This window comes from Diadema antillarum, unplaced genomic scaffold, assembly GCF_040938485.1.
Source record: "Diadema antillarum isolate AM-2024a unplaced genomic scaffold, OU_Dant_1.0 seq00001280_RagTag, whole genome shotgun sequence".
NCBI lineage: Eukaryota > Metazoa > Echinodermata > Echinoidea > Diadematoida > Diadematidae > Diadema > Diadema antillarum.
Window position 1 is genome coordinate 16,065 of NW_027272060.1, and position 21,231 is coordinate 37,295.

The 21,231-nt window shown below is 36.8% G+C and overlaps 1 protein-coding gene across 1 annotated transcript in view; it reads left to right on the forward strand.

Annotated features, from left to right (window-relative positions):
* Window positions 1–20,505, forward strand: part of LOC139745633 (uronyl 2-sulfotransferase-like) — a 36,119-nt gene extending 15,614 nt beyond the window's left edge. The window contains exons 3-8 of the mRNA XM_071656032.1: window positions 11,880–12,008; window positions 15,749–15,846; window positions 16,901–16,994; window positions 17,707–17,798; window positions 19,006–19,178; window positions 20,354–20,505. Of these exons, the coding sequence (XP_071512133.1) occupies window positions 11,880–12,008; window positions 15,749–15,846; window positions 16,901–16,994; window positions 17,707–17,798; window positions 19,006–19,178; window positions 20,354–20,505 (738 nt within the window). The remainder of the gene's footprint in view (window positions 1–11,879; window positions 12,009–15,748; window positions 15,847–16,900; window positions 16,995–17,706; window positions 17,799–19,005; window positions 19,179–20,353) is intronic.
* Window positions 20,506–21,231: the final 726 nt, after the last annotated feature.

Genomic DNA, 21,231 nt, shown 5'->3' on the forward strand with positions numbered 1-21,231 from the left:
GAAAACAACGCACACTTTACAATAGAAAAGAAGAAATAATGAAGCAATGGAAAAAGTGGGCATATGATCACTCGAGAGAACAAAATAAAGCCAACTATGCAAGTAACATTCATCTAATTTTATGTAAATATGTTGAATGAAACAAATTGAGATATATATGTATATTTGATGCTCAATGATAAAAAAGTATAAGAACATATAAACGCAGAATAACATTGTAATATTATTGCACGGACACTGACCATTAAGCCGTGTGTACCATGAAAATAAAGATAAAAGTACAAGAACATATAAACACAGAATATTTATAATATTCTTGCACGGACACTGTCCATTATTAGCCGTGTGTATAACCACGAAAATATGGTTACAAAACAACACTACTTATAATACACAGAAGTCGGCACATAAAACAAAGAGGTTTTTTGTCAATGTCTGATATGTATTACCCTAAGCAAGGATTCCATAATTCAAATATGGTAAGACATAGTACATGCACTAAACTTGAATAAAGTGTCATTAATGCACCTGAAGGAAGAAAATATGTCAACCTATCTATTACGCCTATCTATATCAACCCCTCAAATAATATTAACACTTCCACAAAGTTTCATTTTCGACACAAACACCTAAAATTTTATGGACGTAACGTCATCTAATAATGGAGTATTATCAAATGCAATATTCCTGGAAGTCTATCTAAATAGTTGCTCTCAATTTCCAATGACAATTTTATTTGCGCAAATCCGTAGTGAAACTTTCTGTAGTTCATTATTCACTGTTCTTATCAAAATACTAGCGTCAGGGTAAGCGTAAAAAGATTGAAGTCATCCACAAGTGATATGAATGACAGTGTATATATGAGGACCAAATGAAATTCATCAATGTGAATTATGAAAAGCAATGGGCCGAGCAAACATCCTTGAGGATCACCACCACCAATTGTGTACATTCTACTCGAGACAATTTTACATCATTCATTTTTGCATCACAAAATTCGAATTCTGAAATCTTGTTCTTTTACTGTCAGAAGAGTACATAATATAAGTTGATTTTCAGTATTTACAATCAATTATCACGAAACCACTTGGCAATTTGAATAACTCATTCAAAATTTTTATCAACACATTTCAATCAAAATAAAACGTCAAAGTAGAATCATCAGCATATAAAATTAATTCATCCACACGTGCAATATTACATAATGTCACTGATAAACATAAAAAATAGCAATTTCCCTGATGTAGAACCCTGCTCACTCCGTAAAAATCACATAAAATATCTTTATGTAATGTATAAAAAAAATTGTGTCCTACTATTCAAATAACTTCGGTACCACTTTAATGGAAAACCTCTAATACCATAATAATTAAGTTTTTTTTTTTGCACAATGTAAGTTTTTGAAGTTTAAAAAGTTTCTGCAATATATATTGCACGTTTACCCCATACAATATTACAATAACATGATAATTGTGATCAAATCATACTATTTTACAGATTTGCTGAAATTTTCAGTGATAATAGGACCTATATATTTTAGTTGATTCAGTATACTCTCATTATTCTTGATATTGAAAAAATATAATTGATATGATCTTTCTAACTTAAGTATTCATCGATAACACAAAAATGTAATACTTTTATCTCTTCCAGTCTCAATGTCATTATTTGTAATGCTTATTGAATTTTATCAATATTTACATTTCTATAACAAAAAAAAATCGTGTAATATGTCTTTGTATAATTTATCTGTAGTTTGGTGCCTTAAAAACATAATTGCGCCCTTCCAGTTTAGTATTTAGAAGCTGATTAATCACTGCAACATCTTTTCTAGGTAAAACAGGCTGGTGTCATCAGCAAATAAAGTAACAGATATAACAAAATGACAGAATAACACTTGCATAATTGCAAATCCTTGATACACATTATAGTGGTCCAAGCTTTGAGCCTTGTGGAATATACCAACTAATATATCTCTAAATTGTGAATTAACATTATCTTTACAAACATATTAATTTGTTTTTTATTTTTTCCGTTATATTTTCACAGGAAGTGGTCCAAGCTTTGAGCCTTGTGGCATATACCAGCTACAGTGTCTCTAAATTGTGAATTAGCATTATCTTTACAAACATATTAATTTACTTTTTATTTAATCCGTTGTATTTTCACACGAAATGAAAACAACAAAAGTGAAAATACTATACAGAAGCTAAAGTAAATTAAGTGTTTGAAATGCCCCATAGTGAGACAATTGAAGTGGTAAACATAGAGTTATGATATGATATCGGCCGGTTGAGACATGTTTCGTATAGCAGCTGCTCTCATACATAGCTGACTGTCGTATTTCCCCAAATATAGACGCCCATTCCAGTTTGTAAAGCCATCCCCAGCTAGTAGTGGACCCTTTACTTACGAGGACTTATAGCTCTGCCTGAGGGAAGGACTTGATATCACGATCCCGTTCACCCTGGCCCATATCATTACTTGATTAAGCATTAATTATAGTATCCTATATAAGCCTGTAAAATTCCTCAAAGTGAAGATTCACTTATTTTATCAAATTGTTGCTTGTAGATATTTGATACATATACACGTCCTCATTGCCCTATGATTGTTAAAGTGTTTTGAGAATTACTTTGTGTCTCTATATACGAGCTGCGTCTCAAGATGTAGAGACACACCTTTTGTGTGTGTGTGTGTGTGTGTGTGTGTGTGTGCTATTTCACAATTTTGTGAAAACACTTGTCACTGTTTACATTTTATCATAAAGACCTCCAATTTGGAAGCCCCTGCCTTGTCAACGTCCTAGGACTGAGCCCATTAAAAGGTCGTTAATCTGCAATTAGCATGTCTATGTTCTTTTATTTGTTGTAAAATTTTCCGGTTTAAAAATGAAGTTATTATTTATACATGTATATAGACCTACCTAACAGTATATATATGTTTGTATGTGTGTGTTACCCCGTAAATCGAGTACAAACTTAATCTGATGCCACTGACACCACCTATATTGTTTTCAATGCAATATTCATCGTGATGGATATACAATGTACTATATGACAACTCATTCATTATGAAGTACAACATGTTTATTTAGATTTTGTCCTTTATAGAATATCTTCATAATCATGTATCCGTGATTGGTAATTAAGTGCGACCTTTTTCTTAATATCCCAACATTTCTTTCTTCGGCGTATTCATGGTACAGTATCTCTTTTATATTCATGACTTGATAACTTGAATGATTTCATCTATTTCTACTTTTAGTTATTGCAAATCCCCCTCCCCATATTATGCAGGATAACAACATTTTGTTTCAACTACCGTATGTGTGGATCTAAACGCTGTTACAACAAGAATGAAGGATTTCATAACGCGTTTTACTCTGCTTTTTTGTTTCAAAGTATGATGAGATTCATTTATATGTTATTATACTGTTTGGAAATTAGGAGGACATACAATGAAAATTTGAATCAGGGTTAGTTAATGCAGAATCATCTTTTATAGCGTGCCTTTAATACTAGCAATCTCTTTGCTCATCGAAAGACGATGGGATTCTTGAACCTTTAATATTGAGGTATTTGGTATATCTCTTGTTGCATGGAATGATGAGAGTTACCTATTCCTGTATCACTCGTAAATATTTGTTAAGAAGAAGGTTGAACTTACGGATAACGACACACGGAATAGTGTAAAAAACGATCTCGCGGCGTTGTTTGACAAACGCTATCGATGTTCGAAGAGATTTTCTGTACAGCCGGGACTGGAAAATGTGAGTTCCGGGTTGTTTGAAACGGATCTAACTACAGATATTGTGGCTTCTGGAATATCCGTAATGTAGATATACTCAAAACATTGTCACTTAAATAATCAAGGGTACAAGAATAGGGCTTCTGGCATATCCGTAATGTAAATATACTCAAACACTTCAACAATCAAGAGTATGCCAGAATAGTGGTCGAAATAATTTTGTATACAGAGCGTACTATAGAAATCATGCAATTTGTAAGACACACATGTTACTGTGGTCAGCAAACAAAAGATGATTGAAAAGAAAAATGTTAGTTGCTCCACCTAAGAGCGACTCACCTCAATCGTTAAGGGATTTTCCCTTCCCGAGGCCAGTTGTTTAAAAAGAAAAAGAAAAGGAAAGCTTAAGCTTCGTCTCAAGCTTGCTCTCTCTCTCTCTGTCTCTTTCTCTGTCTCTCCTTTCTCTCTCTCTACCCATATATTTGTATTAACTCTTTATTGATTTTATTGATTCCATTGTGAAGCAGTTTTTTTTCCTTTTTTTTTTAAGTGACTCGGCATGCAGTTGAGTGTAAAACTAATTCGTCGCAGCACCAAGCATGTTTTCTCTCTCTTTTTGTTCTATTTTCTTTTTCAAATCGCCGGTAAAAAAGCCAGCATATTTCAATCTAGTTAGATCAATTTTGGTTTATTGCAAATAAAAAGGAGTATAACAGTAAGTCCGTATACTAATATTGCCATACATATAAAAATAAATGAAATATTACAACATATTACATTACTATCAAGGATCGCACTATCGATTTTAAAACTAAATACACATGTGGCAATATACATACATACAGTGTAGACGTACACATTAAACATGCATATAATTTTATGAAAGAAATAACGGTGAAACAAAATGAATTTCCACTGTTATGTGTATGTGATATTAAATTGTATCAGATATGGAATTATGTCAGCCCCCCACAAAATACCAGTATTCCATATATATATATAACACGAAAAATCAACAAATAAACTGGTAATGCATTTGTTTTTTTGTCAAAAAAGAATGAGTTTATTCGACTCAAATTTTCGATGGCCTCCACCTTCTTCAGGAATCGACAATGACGGTATACCAAAATTTGTTCAATTTGTGTTTTGGTACCGTCATTGTCGAGACTCCTGAAAAAGATGGAGGCCACCGAAAATTCGAGTCGAATAAACTCATTCTTTTTTGGTAAAAAAAAATGCATTACCAGTTTATTTCTTGATTCTTCGTTATATTGGAGCCAATACGTACATTCTACACACACACACACACACACACACACACACACACACACACACACACACATGTAAACATATATATATATATATATATATATATATATTAACATTTTAAAAACATTACTAAAATATGATCCTTATCAATGAAATGATATATTTTGTTGGTTTCACATGTCTGTCTCATAAGTTTTCTTTTCATTTAAGATTTGTTCTATTCCACATTCAAATGCAACACGACGATATATATTAGACACTGCACAGGACATGATAAATACCACTGTGCAAAACAAAAGCAACATCCAAAGCAAACAGACGAGCATTAAGAATCAGCTCTGTTGTGCTGAGGTTCATAAAATGAGAGACAATGATAAAAAAAAATGAAAAGTGCTTGTTGAGAACACTTTTGAAAGATTTAAAAAGTTATATTACAATGATTTAGAGAATGAGAAAAAGAGGAAGATGAAGAGAAGGAAAAACAACACGGAAAAAAACACACACGAAAGGAGCCAAGCTCCGGCTGTGAATAATTAAACTGCATGTATTACATTATGACCTATGCGGTTACGTCATAATTGTCACAAGTAATTAAGATATGTAACTGGACCCTTTAATTTCATCTCTAATCGGTAGTGCAGTTCGGAGATATAAAGATGAGACAGATAAAAACCTAACAGTGTTTCCAGTTTGCGTTCAACTTTATATCTAATTTCCATCCGATCGCACATGGAAGTAGACTGATGAATTGCATTCCTTTGACAATGTGCAGCAACACTGACGTGACGTTGGAGATAATAAAGATATCATCAAGCTGGTAAAACGTATTTCCTGACTTGAATATGCCAAGGACCAATAAGTTATCATAAATGCGTTTGGATTATGGGGAAGGGGCACTTGAATTGCAGCTTTGTCAACATAACATGAATGCAAAACAAGAGTCATAAAGATACTCAAAAAACTTTTCCTTAATTAATATCAGAAAATAATGTCATGTTTATAAGGATGATCGACAAGTGCTTACACTGACGGGCCCATTGGCGTGAATAATTGTCGATTAAAATACAAGGACAACGATTGCGTTTACCCCAAATCTCGCAGTCTTCGATATGAATGCCATGGAATTACATCAAGCTCGAGAAAAAAACGCGAACACATCGAAAGGCGCCTTTTATACGCAAAACCACGCATGTATGGTACATCTTCTCCCGATTACGCAACGCCATGGGGGCTTCACAGCTTTACCAAGACGTGAAACTGTGAAAGCTTCACAGCTTTACCAAGACGTGAAACTGTGAAAGCTTCACAGCTTTACCAAGACGTGAAACTGTGAAACCCTTCATAGATTACCAAGACGAGTAGTGTGTCCCTCTTGGCATGTCTCCGTCCGGCCTCTACGAAACCGCAATCTACAACACAGGAGGAGAAATTTCTTAGAATTTGTGGAGAGAGAACAAGAGAGGGAGAGGGAGAGAGAGAAATCATCAGCCAATGCTGAAAAATGTGTAACAAAGTTTTTCTTGGGCAATATCTTAAAATGAGTCACGATGTGAAGATACATGCAGTGAAAATGTAATACACTGCCGACACACAAAGAAAAAAAAGTGATGTAAAAGATGAAAAAATTGCTCTTGATTTCAGGACACGTGTTTAAAAAACAAGAGGAAAAACAACAACGAATAAGTTCACCGATGTACAATTTCCCAAATATTGCAAACTAGCTAAAGAAGAATTTATGTCTCAGTTGATAGAAATTAGTCATTTCTGCAAAACTTTTCACTTTGCCTTGCAGTCTTTTTTTTTCTGTGTGATGAATATATCCGTAATCGCTGGCACCAAGCCGTCTTCTGGGTGGCATTTTATGAAGCATTTTGTCCGACAACTTTGTCTGACAAATTTGCTCTCAGCCAATGAGATGCAAGGATTTCTGTAGCTTTTAACAGTTCGTCAGACGAAATACCTGACAAAACGCTTCATGAAATGCCCCCCAGATCTTCAGATGTAGGTTAGGTTCCCCGAAGCAGGCGTTTTGCTTTTCCACCTCTGATCTGCGTTCCTTTTCGAATCCATGAATATCCCTTTTTACACATCATCAGTCATATCCTTTTCTTTTCAAACTTGCCACGAGAAAAAAAAAAGTTCGCATGAACATCATACACAGCTCATCCACGTGGTCTTTAATACACTTAGTGTGAATGTTTGTCTTGCGTCTGCATCTGTATACGTGTCTGTGCAAGTTTACGTGTGATACACAAACATGTCCATGATTGTTATCATGTGTGTGTATATAAAGTATTTTACTCAAAGAAAAACTTAACCTTGTCAATCATGACAATGACATGTTTTGGTCGATTCACTTGCTCTCATGAATGTGAGGAGATATAGAAATAGCTTCGCCGTTTTTTTATATTTCCGTTTCCTGCACCTATAACATTCCAAGCATGTTGATCTCTGTACATGGTATTGACGACACAATCAATGGAAATGATTCTACGAGGTCAGCTACGATCATGACTATGCAATATCCAACAATCAGAGCATACGCGCCGCCCATGTGAATACACCTTTGTACACCGTTCATGCAGGCACTATGCAATGCGTGTACTATGAACATGTGCTTAACATCCCTTCACGTGAAGACAGATGTCTATGTTTCAGAAAGTAAATATTGTGTCTTGGCCCTACAATAAATATATCTGACTGAATACTTTTATACAAGTGTGTCTGTATTATATATGAATATATCTTGAAGGAGGGTATCATAGTGGCAATTGATAGGCCTATGCATCTATTTCTCTTTTTTTATAATCATATAACACGTGTGTGTGTGTGTGTGTGTGTGTGTGTTAGCGTGTTTGTGTTTGTATGCGTGTCGGGCTTATTTAGATTTGGAGTATGGATAGATAGAGATGGAGAGAGAAAGATAGAGATTGGGAACTTCGCACCTTAAAAAAACAACAACCAAAATAATACACTAAGCAAAATGTTTCCAGTCAACAGCCATCGCAGAATAAAAAGGCGTGCATGGGTTAAGCTCATGGGTCTCTGACTACTTATTAACCAGTTGCATTCTCCCATCATTATTCTGTACTCGAGTGCAAAGAAGTATGAGGCATGCCACAGTCAGGTGGGGACGGTCATTTTCGAATCGTATGGCATTGTCGCCCTACCCAATCAGAACGCAGGTTTTCCCTGGGGAGCAAAATTACCCCCTCATACCTTCTATATCTCATATTAACTTTAGCAATTTAACATTAGTAATTTCTTTATGCAAGTTCCTGGTGTATGCTGGATTATGTATATTCCGTCACATATTATGTTCTCTGCTATAGGCTGCCAAATAAGAATATAATTTGTCCCCATAAACATTTCGTTTTATTTAACTTATAATTTCCATCAAAATGCAAGTGTATCAAACATGTAAACAACTCTTGACTTAGGCAGGTGAATCACCAGTGTTTTTGATCTACGAGTACATGCATCCAGCAGGTTAGCGCATAAAAAAATGTATTCAGAACCCCAAACTGACTAATTCTTGCTTCGAGAAAAATCAATTAACTGATTAAAATCGTTGATTAAAAACTCCCTGACATTTTGTAATAGGATTAGGTCGGCATTATGCACCTTATGAATATACACTATAAACTTCACGCGGGAAAAAAATGCTTGTTTATACATTGGATAGTCATAAAGGCTTTACGGATGGAGCTGAAAAAAAATGAATGCTTGTTGTTTGAACTGTAAAAGCAAATCAACAAATTCCTACCACAATTGAAACATGATAAAAAGAGGGTTTAAAGGTACAAAATATGTCCCCCTATAGGTCCTATTATTCTCTCTATCTTAAATGCTGATCACAGTTTTTTTTTTTCTTAATGACAGAACATCGTCAAGAGATTGAGAGAAATTGGAATATAGTAGGCGATTTTAGAGAGCACAATGTGACTTGACAGCAGCCTGCTTTACAGCCAGCAGACAGAATCGACTTCGTGTTTCTCTCACTAAGACATTTTGCTCTCGAGCGCGTCTGTGCACAGAACAATTTTTTTCACACGCCGTCGCCACTGCACATGAAAGGAACGGCACTCAAATCTCAACAGAATCGAGGCCTCGGAGAAATAACACATAAAGGCTTTCGAGCTTCCAACACTCGACTGAATGGGGCCTTTCACTCGCTACATAAAAAGGACAGGTAGACAATGCGACACACCCGCTATTGTTTAGGGCACTCGAAGTGCTTCCCTGGGACACGCTGTCTGCCGATAGCAACTGCACTGCCAAAACGTTTCATATTTGCCCGGAGCTACATCTCCTTGATGTTTGGAAAGAGCTCACAGTGAGTGGTTGGTTCAGTGGATAGAACCAAGGGATGTAGTTACGCACTTCTGTTTTACACACATGTCAAAGAGGATAAAGAGAGAGGGCGGAAAAGAGGGAGAGAAAGGGAAGGGAGTGGGGTAAGGGAGAAACAGCTTGAAGGGAGTCCGGGAGAGAAACACCTACAGATTAGGAAGAGATACTAAGTGCTGGGTACTGTTTGAAGTGTCTGACCAAACATTGTAAAGTCCATTGTACTATGTATTTTGCTCCCTCGTGTAATCGTTCTTTTGCCAAAGAACGTAAGGAAATGGAAGAACCATAGAAAGTGACAAACAAAACAGACACTTCATTAATTGGTGACACAATAAAGGAAACACAACAACAACAACGACGATGAGGGCGATGACGACAACAGCACAAATGAATCCCGATTAGTTACAGCCCAGGGCAAGTGTATCATGTGAAAGGCAGAGGTTTTTTTTTAGGTATAATGTGTCTAAATTTCTTTGGGTATGAAAGCTCTCACAAGACACGTGTTTAAAGTGCATCGACATTCTAACGTTCAAGTTGACTATACATGACGCCAAATCAAACGAAGAGAATGACAGACGTCACAAAAAAAAATGGAATGTCAAGTAAGTCCGTGTTGGGTCTTTGAGGTCAGTTTCACTTTTCTATCATGAAACAATAATATTTGATCACAACCATTTTTTTTCACCACAAAATGTGGTGATAGCGGCACCACCTATCATGTCTGCCATCGACTTACACATACAAATTTTTATTCATTTCTTTTGTTTTTGTTTTTCAGTGGTATCATGAAAAAAAAAAAAAAAAAATACCATGCTCCGGTATTGTAACACGCGATCAATATTGGCTTTTGGATTTGTTGAAGGGTGAAGGCTTCTGTAGTTGTTGCATTATCAAGCTACAAGGCATGACTTCAATCATATAGCCTATTGTTTACATCCCAGTGGAAGACCTGGATGTGAGGTAATGAAATCATTATCTGATTTTATTTGTATGATGTGGTTGCAATCGACCGGACTATCGATATACGTTGAAAACATATAAAAACAGGAAAATTCCTTTACTTTTTTTTTTGGGGGGGGGGATGTCTTCGTGCAACACCCAGATACCATGACGTTTGTTTGATTTATTCTATCATTGCCGAAGCCGACTCTGTATAACACAGAGTGGGCGTTGCCGCATCCAATACACCTCATACGCAGGAGACAGTCGTGGAAAACTGCGAACTCACTTAACAGGTATCGCGATCATGATTGTGAGACGCGATCGATATACATAGACTCAAATCGTCATCACACTTGGCTTCTGTTACTCCCTCCATTTCACCATGTGTAAGGCCCAGCCCACATCAGAGCAAGCCATGCATAACGGCCGGGCCTCGTGACCACACGTGTGTCTTCGTTTCAGTGCTGTCCATTGTAATGTTCGAAATCTTAAAGGGGCTTCTCCATTTACAGAAAGCATAATAATGTATAATATCCCTCGACACTATAATGTATACGAAGTCGACGAAGCCAAACGAAGATCGGAAGCCATCTTATGCAAAGTATTGTCACCTCAAAATCACAGATCGAGGACTCTCTTCACATTAATAGATCGGTCCCCGTACTTCATGAACAAGACTGTTATTCCTCTGCTGTTCTTTATTTCTACAAGACAAAATTGCTAGAATTCTCTGAGATTGTATACAGTAGCCTACCGAGGTTGTTGTATAGTGATGGATCTGTAAACCGTCTCAAGCCAGTCGGCGGTATACCAGAATGCGAATTTTATAGAAGAATAAGGATTACCTTTATTGAATGTCTATCTTGACTCTGCAGCATGCATATATACATATCAGTAAGCTACTTTTGGTAATGGAAGCTGTTGGGACATTTTGAGAGTGGGAGAGGAAAAAAAACAAATTATGGATAAATCGCCGTTATTTGATTATCATTATACTTAGTTTCTAGTGGTACTGACAAACGTAGAGAGAATGCTTAAAGAGAAGAGTGCTTAATTGGCGGAACCAATGCACTTCTATCACGTCGCGACATTGATAATCTGGTATTGTGCAATGAATAGAGATTCGAATTTGCAACCCACTGACATGGAGGCACCACCTGAAACAAAAAAAAAACAAACCCAAACAAACACACATACACAAAAACACTGTTTTCCCCGAGGCGTCGCGTCGGCTTTCTAAAAGCGCAATTTCTTTCCTGCGAAAGCGAAAATTTCTGTCTTTATATCATGGAATTAAAGACCGCGCCCGATCGTCGTTTGTTTCTACGGTGTCGTTCGCGTGTATTATGCACTCTTTTTCTTTTGTTGTTATCAAAATTGTCTTTGTTTATAGACATTGATGACACGTTGGACCCAGTCCCAGCTACGCCCTATATTATACTTAGTAGTTTGTAGATCATTATTTTTTCATTTAAAAAAGGATTTCTTAAGCGTTTAAAAAATCACAATTGGATGTAATGTATGTTTTCTTATTTTTTCTCCTTCTTTGTGAAATCCCCTCTCAGAGTCACGTGATCCTTAATAATGCTGTGCCTGGTTGTGGATCAGACGAGTTTGTGTCCCTGGTCGGTAGCGCCATCAGGGAGACGAGTTCCTTGACGGTCATTGTTTATCCAGACGAAATCACGGATATGGTGAGTGCAGAGTACAAGCAGGGTGGTGCCCATCTCCCTACCTCTTGCTAACAGCCCTGGCGTAATTAGTACTCATATCTGGCGAGCGAAGAGAACCAGAATTTTCGCCTTGATAATTATTAACTCAATAGGGACACTAACATCGTGTCAGGGCCGTCGACAAGAAGCTACCCTCTCCCTGGAACAAGGCAGCAAACAGGGGCGCGTGTTGTATTATTAGTATCATGTATGTTTACACCTATATGTGAGTAGATTATGTTAATAAAAAGATAGATAGATGGATAGATAGATAGATATAGATAGATAGATAGATAGATAGATAGATAGATAGATAGATAGATAGCAGATAGATAGAAAACACATTCTTGTGGGTGTAATTGTATTACATCTCAAACGCGAGTGACTTTATCAATGTATTTTTGTGCATGACTGCAACTGTTTTTGATTTGTGTTTCTCTTCTTGATACGTGCCAAACATGGCACAAAATAATGAAACCGGAGAAAAATAACCTCGAAAACACTCCAAATAAATCAAATTTTTATGACTGTACGCGCCTAAGTTTTGCTTTGTTTTTTGTTTTGTCCGGGGGAGGGGCGGATCCCCTCCCCCTGTAGATGTTTTCGCTGGTACATAGTCAACGACAAGCATCGGGTCTTGATGTCTCGCGAATCTGAGACAAATTACCCTTCATTATACACCTGACATCGCTCGATCCGACCAGCGGATGGTAATAAAGAATTTTGAACTACACGACCGAAGACACTGAAAATTTGTTAATTCTCATGGTGTATATAGCGGCATTCCGCTGCTTGACAAGAAGCATATGACGTGTGAAACCGTCTCGTGCAATATCATCACACGTTACAGGATCCGCAACATCTGAACTCTCGCTGCAGGAAAACGCCCAGACACCAATTTTACACCGCCATGTTCTACAGGAAGAGAGGATGGGATGCACACATCATTAGATCCTATATACACGTTAGACTTGGTGTTCAGATTCAGATTCAGATTCACCACGCCCCTCTTCCTCCATGTCTGCGCTTTCATGATAACATTACCATGCTACCTCTGGATAGCGTCGTCTGATCAAACAACATTTATTCCTGCAAAAGGGCATCTCTGGTCATTGTTCGAGTACAAAGTCAAACAATCAAAGCAGTAAATATTTTTATTACAAAAAAAAAAAGTTCAAGAAATCAGAACATTTCAAATTCTACATGCTTTTGAGGAGCAGCGCAATATTGTCCCAAGTCGCATTAGGCTCATGCAAATCGAGTGGATGATTGAATTCGACGGCAATGTTGCGGCTGCAAAACTCTTTCATTATGCACAATACATCTAGGCCTATAGAAAATGAATTATTTTTATCCCATGATTCATTAAATTTTAGTTGAACTTAAAAGTCACAATGAGAACTCTGAAATTATTTGATGCAGAAAAACGTCTCCTTTGGCTGAAAAAAAAAAAAAACTGTAGATTTAGAGAACCAGGAGGTAAACGATGATCGTGCTCTGAAAGTTTCTTTTGAACTTAAGCTCATAATGTCTCTCAAGACAGCAAAGTCTGTTCATCTCGTATTAGCATCACAGTGTCCGGGCGTAATCCTATTGACTGTAATTGAGAAGGGGAAATGACTTTGACATAAGCACCTTTGTAAGACTGGAGCGTAACGCACCCCAAACCCCATCCCCTCCCAGCTCTGTGAATAACAGCATCACAAGGAGGGGTAAATGGAGGCGCTTACGAATAATAAACACATCTCCGTTACAATTAACCCTCTGATTAACATCACAATACATCTTAATCTACTCCTTGAGATGACTTCCTCTTGCTGTATGGGGTAAAATCAACGGGCTCTTCAGAAAGTATAAACTTAGTCAATTTAGGGAGGTAACGCTGCTTGATACAATCACTATACAAGGTAAACTTGGTCAGTGTTTGAATGCAGAAAGAAGAAAAAGGACAATACACGGAGATTTGTCATCTCAGGAAGCACGCTATTAAGCTTATAGGTGACATTCAAAAACTACGAACAGGGCTTAAGAAGTCATCAGAAATCCTCTTATAATGGGGGAGGCATTAGTTAGAGTACAGCAGAAAGTACGGAACTGTGTGAAGTGTTTTCATGGATACCAGCACTATCTTGACACCAATAAAACTCATTTATCTATACCTTTCCCCCCTAATAATTAATGACTGTGTTCACTGTAACTGCAAGAATCATTTTGTAATATTACGTGCATGTGTTAACGTCATTTGCGTAGCTCTAGAAATGTGAATGATAATGAGAGAATACAATACATAAGATATCAATTATTTAAACTCCATTTGCCATTCTTCATTATGATACTACTTATTTGTATTTAGAGTTCAGTTTGAATGATTATTCGTTTAAAATTAATTGATTTTTAATATCTTTAAGAAATATCAACTTATTGTAACAAGCCATCCGTTTGAGTAATCTGACAATAATGATGAGGATCACAACCACCATCCTTGACGGGTGAACTTAATACTCCTGCTAATGCAAAAAGATCCCCCTGTCGGATCGTTTAAAAGACTTCTTTTGTACTTTTGATTCTATTATGCTACCATGATGCTGTGGTGGGATGAAGGCCAAGACGACCTCATAATCCCGATTAGTTTTAATCATTGATCTTCAGTGGTCTTGTATAGTGATAGCATCGATGACACAGCTATGCAGGGAGGGCTACTTTATGAGAGAAAGGCTTCTGTTCTCTGAAACGAGCGCGCATTAATTGAATGCAGTAGATCCATAATCTATGTCCGGAAATTTGGCCTCATTTTCTCTATCACCCTCCCTCTGTTGTAAATGTACACACAGAAACACAATTAAACAGTATGTCTCTACCTCTCCCCCTCAAATACAATATATATATATATATATATATATATATATATATATATATATATATATATATAATACAATTGGATTTTCACATTGGTAATTTCTAATATGATTAAACTGTCTACATGCTCCTTCAGAGTCTTAAGATCATCTTAGCTCTATTTTGTAGGAAACCCCATTCAGTTTTGTTCGGTGGTCAAAGAGAAGTTTGATCGCTAATGTCATGGGTCTGATTCTTCCAAGTTTAGCACCTGGATGCTCTTGGAACTGCATATTAATGTGTGAACACAATGGACAGAACATGGAGCGAAGGGATTCCTGACATGCTCTACAAAGCTCCTCATTTCTCTTTGACGACTGAAGGAAATGGGGTGGGAATGTATGCTCTTTTGTGTTTCATAAAAGTAATTTTTAATTATCTTGCAAAAATGTATAACCTCAATTCCCATTTCAATCAAAACTATACAATCCCTTAAGAAGATTGACTTGTCTGTAACCCGCCTGTGGAAAAGCCAACACGGCGGTTAACGTATAGACGGGCCCCCGATGAACCGCACCCAGCTTACCGAATGATCTTCAGTTAATGCCCTCATTGAACAACTTAACCGGATGATACCTTGGCATCACTACTCAATGCTCAAGTAAACAGTATCTGAGTGTATTTCTAAATCAACTATCGTTTTGTCATAAAATCGGGGGCAATGTTTTAACAGAAATAAACACACTCTCATAGGAAGGTGATTTCAGCCCGCTTGCAAAAACTGGTGCCGATCATCTCGCACCCGAATAAACACTTTCTTTATAAGAAACGAAATGCCGATGTTAAATAGTGAATTTGTATTTTATCTTTTCTTTCTTCATGTGCAGACTAACGAACCAGAACAAAAACTATCCCACATTGTCAGTGATATCTATTCCCCGGCGCTTTTCAGTGGTCACTTCTACTTCACACCGGTTTTAATGATGTAAGTATATAATGTGCAAACAAGGTTTTGGACACTTTGCCAAATCCAGGCTTATAACTGTGTTACAGCTGCAGCCATACCTAAACCGCATCCATTAAACTATCTTAACATAAAGTTGCCGTGCCTTGACAACATACGCTTTATCATCAGCTTGAAGAATGTCTTACTAAATGGCTATTGGCTTATCTGAGAGGAGATATATTCTTTTAAAGAGCTAGAGGACAATCATTTCTGGGGGGTATCGCAGGGAAAGGGTTTCTAATGGAGTTATTGTTCGTGGGTGGTTAACTGTCGAAATTATATTATACGGGGCATGCATTTAAGTCCCGTATGTAGCGAAAATTGCTTGCAGTCGCTGAAGACAGCCTTTGGAAAAGAGAAACGACCCCTTGATTGACCATTGACAATTCTGTTCATTCCACCGTGGCTGTTGCATTTTTAGAAAGTAACAACGAGTGAAACTACAACACTCAGGTAGAACGAGATCGGTCTGTTTGCATTATGTTGTCAAATCATTCATTCGCGACGCCTTAATTCCTTTTCAAATAACGAGCATTCACTGGTTTTGCGCGATTACTCGCGAAAGTAAATCACGTTTGAACGCGATGTAGTCATGTGTACACACTAGACGTGCAGGTGCATGAGTGAAAGGGGTGGTGTAGTATTGGTGGAGATGAGGGTTGGGCTTGTAACTCTTTGCGAAATATCCAGAAACTACTTGTGAAATAGTACAAAGCATACTATTCTAAGGAATGGCTTTGGAATGGCTGAAACATAAAAAAACACAAAGAAACAAAAACAAAGTGATGGTAATAAAAAGTGGGTCCCTCCTTTTATTACCATCCGTCTGTTTGAGGTATCTCAGTCATTTCAAAACCAATTTTCATCAAATAATGTTGAAGTCCTCGTGGAATTACGTACTCTTTCATATTTTCATTAAAAGTTTGTCATTATCTCACCGAAAATGTCAGAAAAGAGAAGTTACGTCTCCACCAAAACTATATGATCCTTTTAAGGTCTTTGTATTGTTATTCCTCCCCGTGATTATCTGCAGAAACACCAACCCCTTGATGTTTAGTATTATCAGGGACCCCTTTGAGATGGCCTACGCAGCTTACGGCTTGGTCGATCGCAGATCTGGAGACGTGGTAAGAAAAGAATTAAAGACTCGACAAAATAAAACAAAACTTCTAACTTGTAGCGATGATGTGTGTCGTGGAGTTCACATAGTCACTCTTGACTCTTAACTCCGAAATATCATTCTCCGAATGTGTAAAGAAATCAAGTGATTGAGTTTGATTGATTTAACCAGCTCCCGTGACTAATATCGATGCAGAATTTAGCATTCAGTTGAGATTGGTTCAAACTTGAATCAGTAACGAGACAGTATCTTGATTAGAACTTTTACCCGCTGACTGCTTGGTTTTTTATTTAAATCAGAACCACGCAAAAGCATAAAGTAATTTTAGCATCTCGTCGTTTTTTATCATTCATTCCGATGAGGACCTACAAAGTGCAGCCATAGTTAATTAAGTTACTGCGTCATTTACCGTTGGAATCGCACTTCCATCTTTTGGTCATATATTATATGCATTCAAATTTGATAGTCTTATCCACAGATATGTGTGATTTTTAATTTACTCTCATTATTGAACATTCGATCCCTATGCCATATTTACGTCTCCGCCTATAAATGGTAATGCTTACGATACTAATGATTCATATGTTTTCATTTCCATTATTGTTTCCACTGTTTCCACTGTTACTACCAGAAGGTTTGTGCGACCAGTACTTTACAATAGATTGGTAGCATATCATTTTTTTTTTCTGATGCACTCTCTTTTTTGTTATTCATTTCAGTCTTTCGATCAGTGTGTTCTCCAGAACAGAAGTGACTGTTTTGAACGCAACCAGCTCGTTAAATGGTTTTGTGGCTACGACGAAATCTGCTCGTAAGTCTGTTTTCATAAACTCCACAAATTACTTGATTTACAGTTAGTTCTTCATTTCATGGTAAAGTAGATTGAGTGGAAACTATTTGTGGGTGTGTGCGCGTGTGTGTTTGTATGTATCAAATCTTGTTGTGTAAGCTTTGCATCAAATTATTGACTGTACTGTAACATCCACTAACCACTGAATGTTATGATTCTGTCATCATCAACCCACCCAAGTCCGGTTTCCCCTCTCACTCCTCATCAATCACATGTCGGCACACATTCCACTGTTATGACTGTCTAACCCCTGCGTCTTGATCAACGATCTCACATAAATAAAAATAACTGTATCACTGTATCACATAAACATCACTGCCCTCTTTCCAAGTAGACTAACCACGAACACCATGCACTTGCTTGTACTGCAGACATGTACTATATCAGAAGGATTCCCCAATATATCCTCCCAACTACGAACGAGTAAAGTCCCTGTCCATTGTCTCTGAGTATCTAACTACTCCATAATTATAGTATATACATACTGAAATACACCACCAAAGAGTGTATTCCCAAAAACATTATACATGTACTACTCGGATGTTGGCTTCTAGCCTTCGCACACTTTACGTTGCTCTCACTCAGCTTTGTTATCAACTATAGATTCTATAAACTACAAGGTAAACAGTTGAATTTCAAAGTATTTTAGTTTTGGGTTATTTGCTCTTTTCATGCAGGATGTCGAAAAGCCCCTGAATACCCAGCCCTTCTGAAAGATAAGAATTTCGTAACTTTTTGCTCTTTCTATCTCGAGTTTAAAGGGATGGTATCAGCTGAGGTGAGGATCAGGTTTTGACTTTTTGCGGGATACTTAACCACTTTGTGAAATGTCAAAGAACATACAATTGTAAGAGGAATTCAAAGTTTATTTGATAAAAATTGGTTTTAAAATGGCTGAGATATCCAAGAAAAAGTAAAACAAAACTATCCAAATAAAAGGTGGGTCCCTCTAAAAACATCATAAAATTGTTGCAAACCGGAAACACCATCCCTTTAATGAGACTTTCACAGTTTTGTTAGTTTGTTTCTGTTCTGCTGAATGGTGTATTTCAAACCTAGACCCGATTCTCACTTTAAAATGTAAAGCAATGTATGTTTTACATAATTATGATTGCATCGCTCATATTGAATATGAAAATTGTTTGTTTGCTCATTTTTTTCCTCACAGCGAGCCATCCAAGAAATCAATGGACCGGGCCATGTCCAACGTCAATGAATTCTTCGTGTTCGTGGGTTTGATGGAGGAGTACAAGGAGACGGTGCAATTGGCTGAAAAGCTCTTACCCGACTTGTTTCGGAGAGTGACGAAGTTCCCATCGCACGTGGCGAATGTTGAGAATGGTAACCATCCCTCTTTCCATTTGGAGCAACGTTGAAATGAGTTCAGATGAGAGCAACAGTGAAACTCGAGCGAAAATATTATGTCACTTTTTTTTCGATTTTCTTTTCAGTACCCAAAGTGAACTTTTTTTTTAATTTCTTTTTTTCACCGGGGGGGGGGGGGGGGGAGGGGTAGGGGGAGTAGGGGGTTCAATGAATATTTTTTTTTCCTCTACAGAGGTACTTTATTCATTCATTTTCAAATCAATGAACAGGTGCACCTCAACAGCATCATCAGGACAGCGTCAACATTTCAATGAAAATGTCCTCTGTGAGTCAGAATTACTAGTATAGGTAATATGTGCGTGGCACATCTGTCAAGAACGTGGCATGTGATATTGAGATAATACTGCTATGAGTTATTACTGCAGTGATTTCTATTTTCTATTCGGCATTCTCTTGTTAATGAGTGTTGCAAATCTTCGTGTCTGACTTTAGTTACATTTTTTTTTCAGTGCTAATTTGTTCGCAAAACATTGTTCATATGGATGGGAGAACAAATTATAGATTTTTTTCTCTTTTTTTTTAAGGAAAAAGTATGAAGAAAAGGAGAATGAGAAAAACAAAGCATCCACGACAGATGATGATAGTAACAGTATAGTCATCTTTATTATTGCAATTAAGTATTATAATGCTCGTGATGATATTTACTGGTTGATTTTTTTTTAAAATAATTTTGTTATATTCATTAACAATACTACAATAACAATTATTATTCTCGTCAGGTTATCATGATTAGTGTAAATCGTTTCGTTTTCATATTGTATTCTATTAAAAAAGTTGCAGAAGTAAATTGAAATTGAAACAAAAATTGAGGATTGAAAAAGTGTAAATTATCATTATGATAATTACGATAAAAATCGTTATTTATTCTAATATGAGTAGCATTAGAGTTATGGTTGTATGTAAATGCAAGTTATACCGGTACTTAAGATTTGTTTAGAATACCGAAAGATGTAGTGTTTGGAAAAGAAATGAAAAAAATAAAGAAAAAAAAACATTGTACATATATAGTCAGTATATGTCGAATACAATCACATTAATACCGATCGATGAGTTCAGTTTGATTTTTTTTATTTTATCTATTTTTTCGTTTTGGTCTATTTTGATTTTCTATCATCGTGTCTCGGCGACAGATGTTCGCCGGAAGAAGTCCACATCTCCGCCCGAGGTGAGACAAAGAGTGCGGTCAGAGCTTAAATACGACTACCACTTCTACTACTATGTCCAGAGGAGATTCCGACAACTCAAGGCAACGCACAAGATCGCCAAGTCGGACCACGGATGACCGGGTTGAGGCGGTTGACTGAGGCGAAAGAAGGCCGTTACGGTCCAAGGTTTCAAACGACACATTTTATATGATATATGGCATGCATGTAATGTGTACAAATATATATGCCATTTTATATGGTGTTGTTTCTGGTTGAAAGATAACCAGACAGTCTTGATGACTCGCATGGAGTTTGTTGCAAACCCATGTTCATTTTTTTTTTTTCATATTCTTTGGCATGATGACTTTGTACAATACGTTGTTAAGATTATCAAGTTTTGGTGATTTGATAATGACAGATTCATGGCTGAAGTTGGAGAGCAATATTCGTGGATGAATAAGTAGTCACGTGTCATTAGTTCAGTATAAATTCTATCATCAAATCCTAATTATAATTTCATGTCGTATTTTCATATTTTGTTTCAACTCGACTGAGCGCACTAAAAAAAAACAGTTTTTCTGCAGTCTTCATGTCGGTGCAGCTCAGAGAGATCAAAGCAAGACCATTTTCTAGCAATGACCAAGACCGAAAGAGAATATATACTGAGCGTGTAATTTCTCTCAGTGTGGAAGACAAACGCGTACAATTTGTGAAATTGAGTTCTTGGTTTGAATATCTTGAAAGCACATTGCGAAATAATGCTTTGAGTTAGAAGATTTTAGGATGACATTTTACCACACACACACACACACACACACACACACACACATATATATATATATATATATATATATATATATATA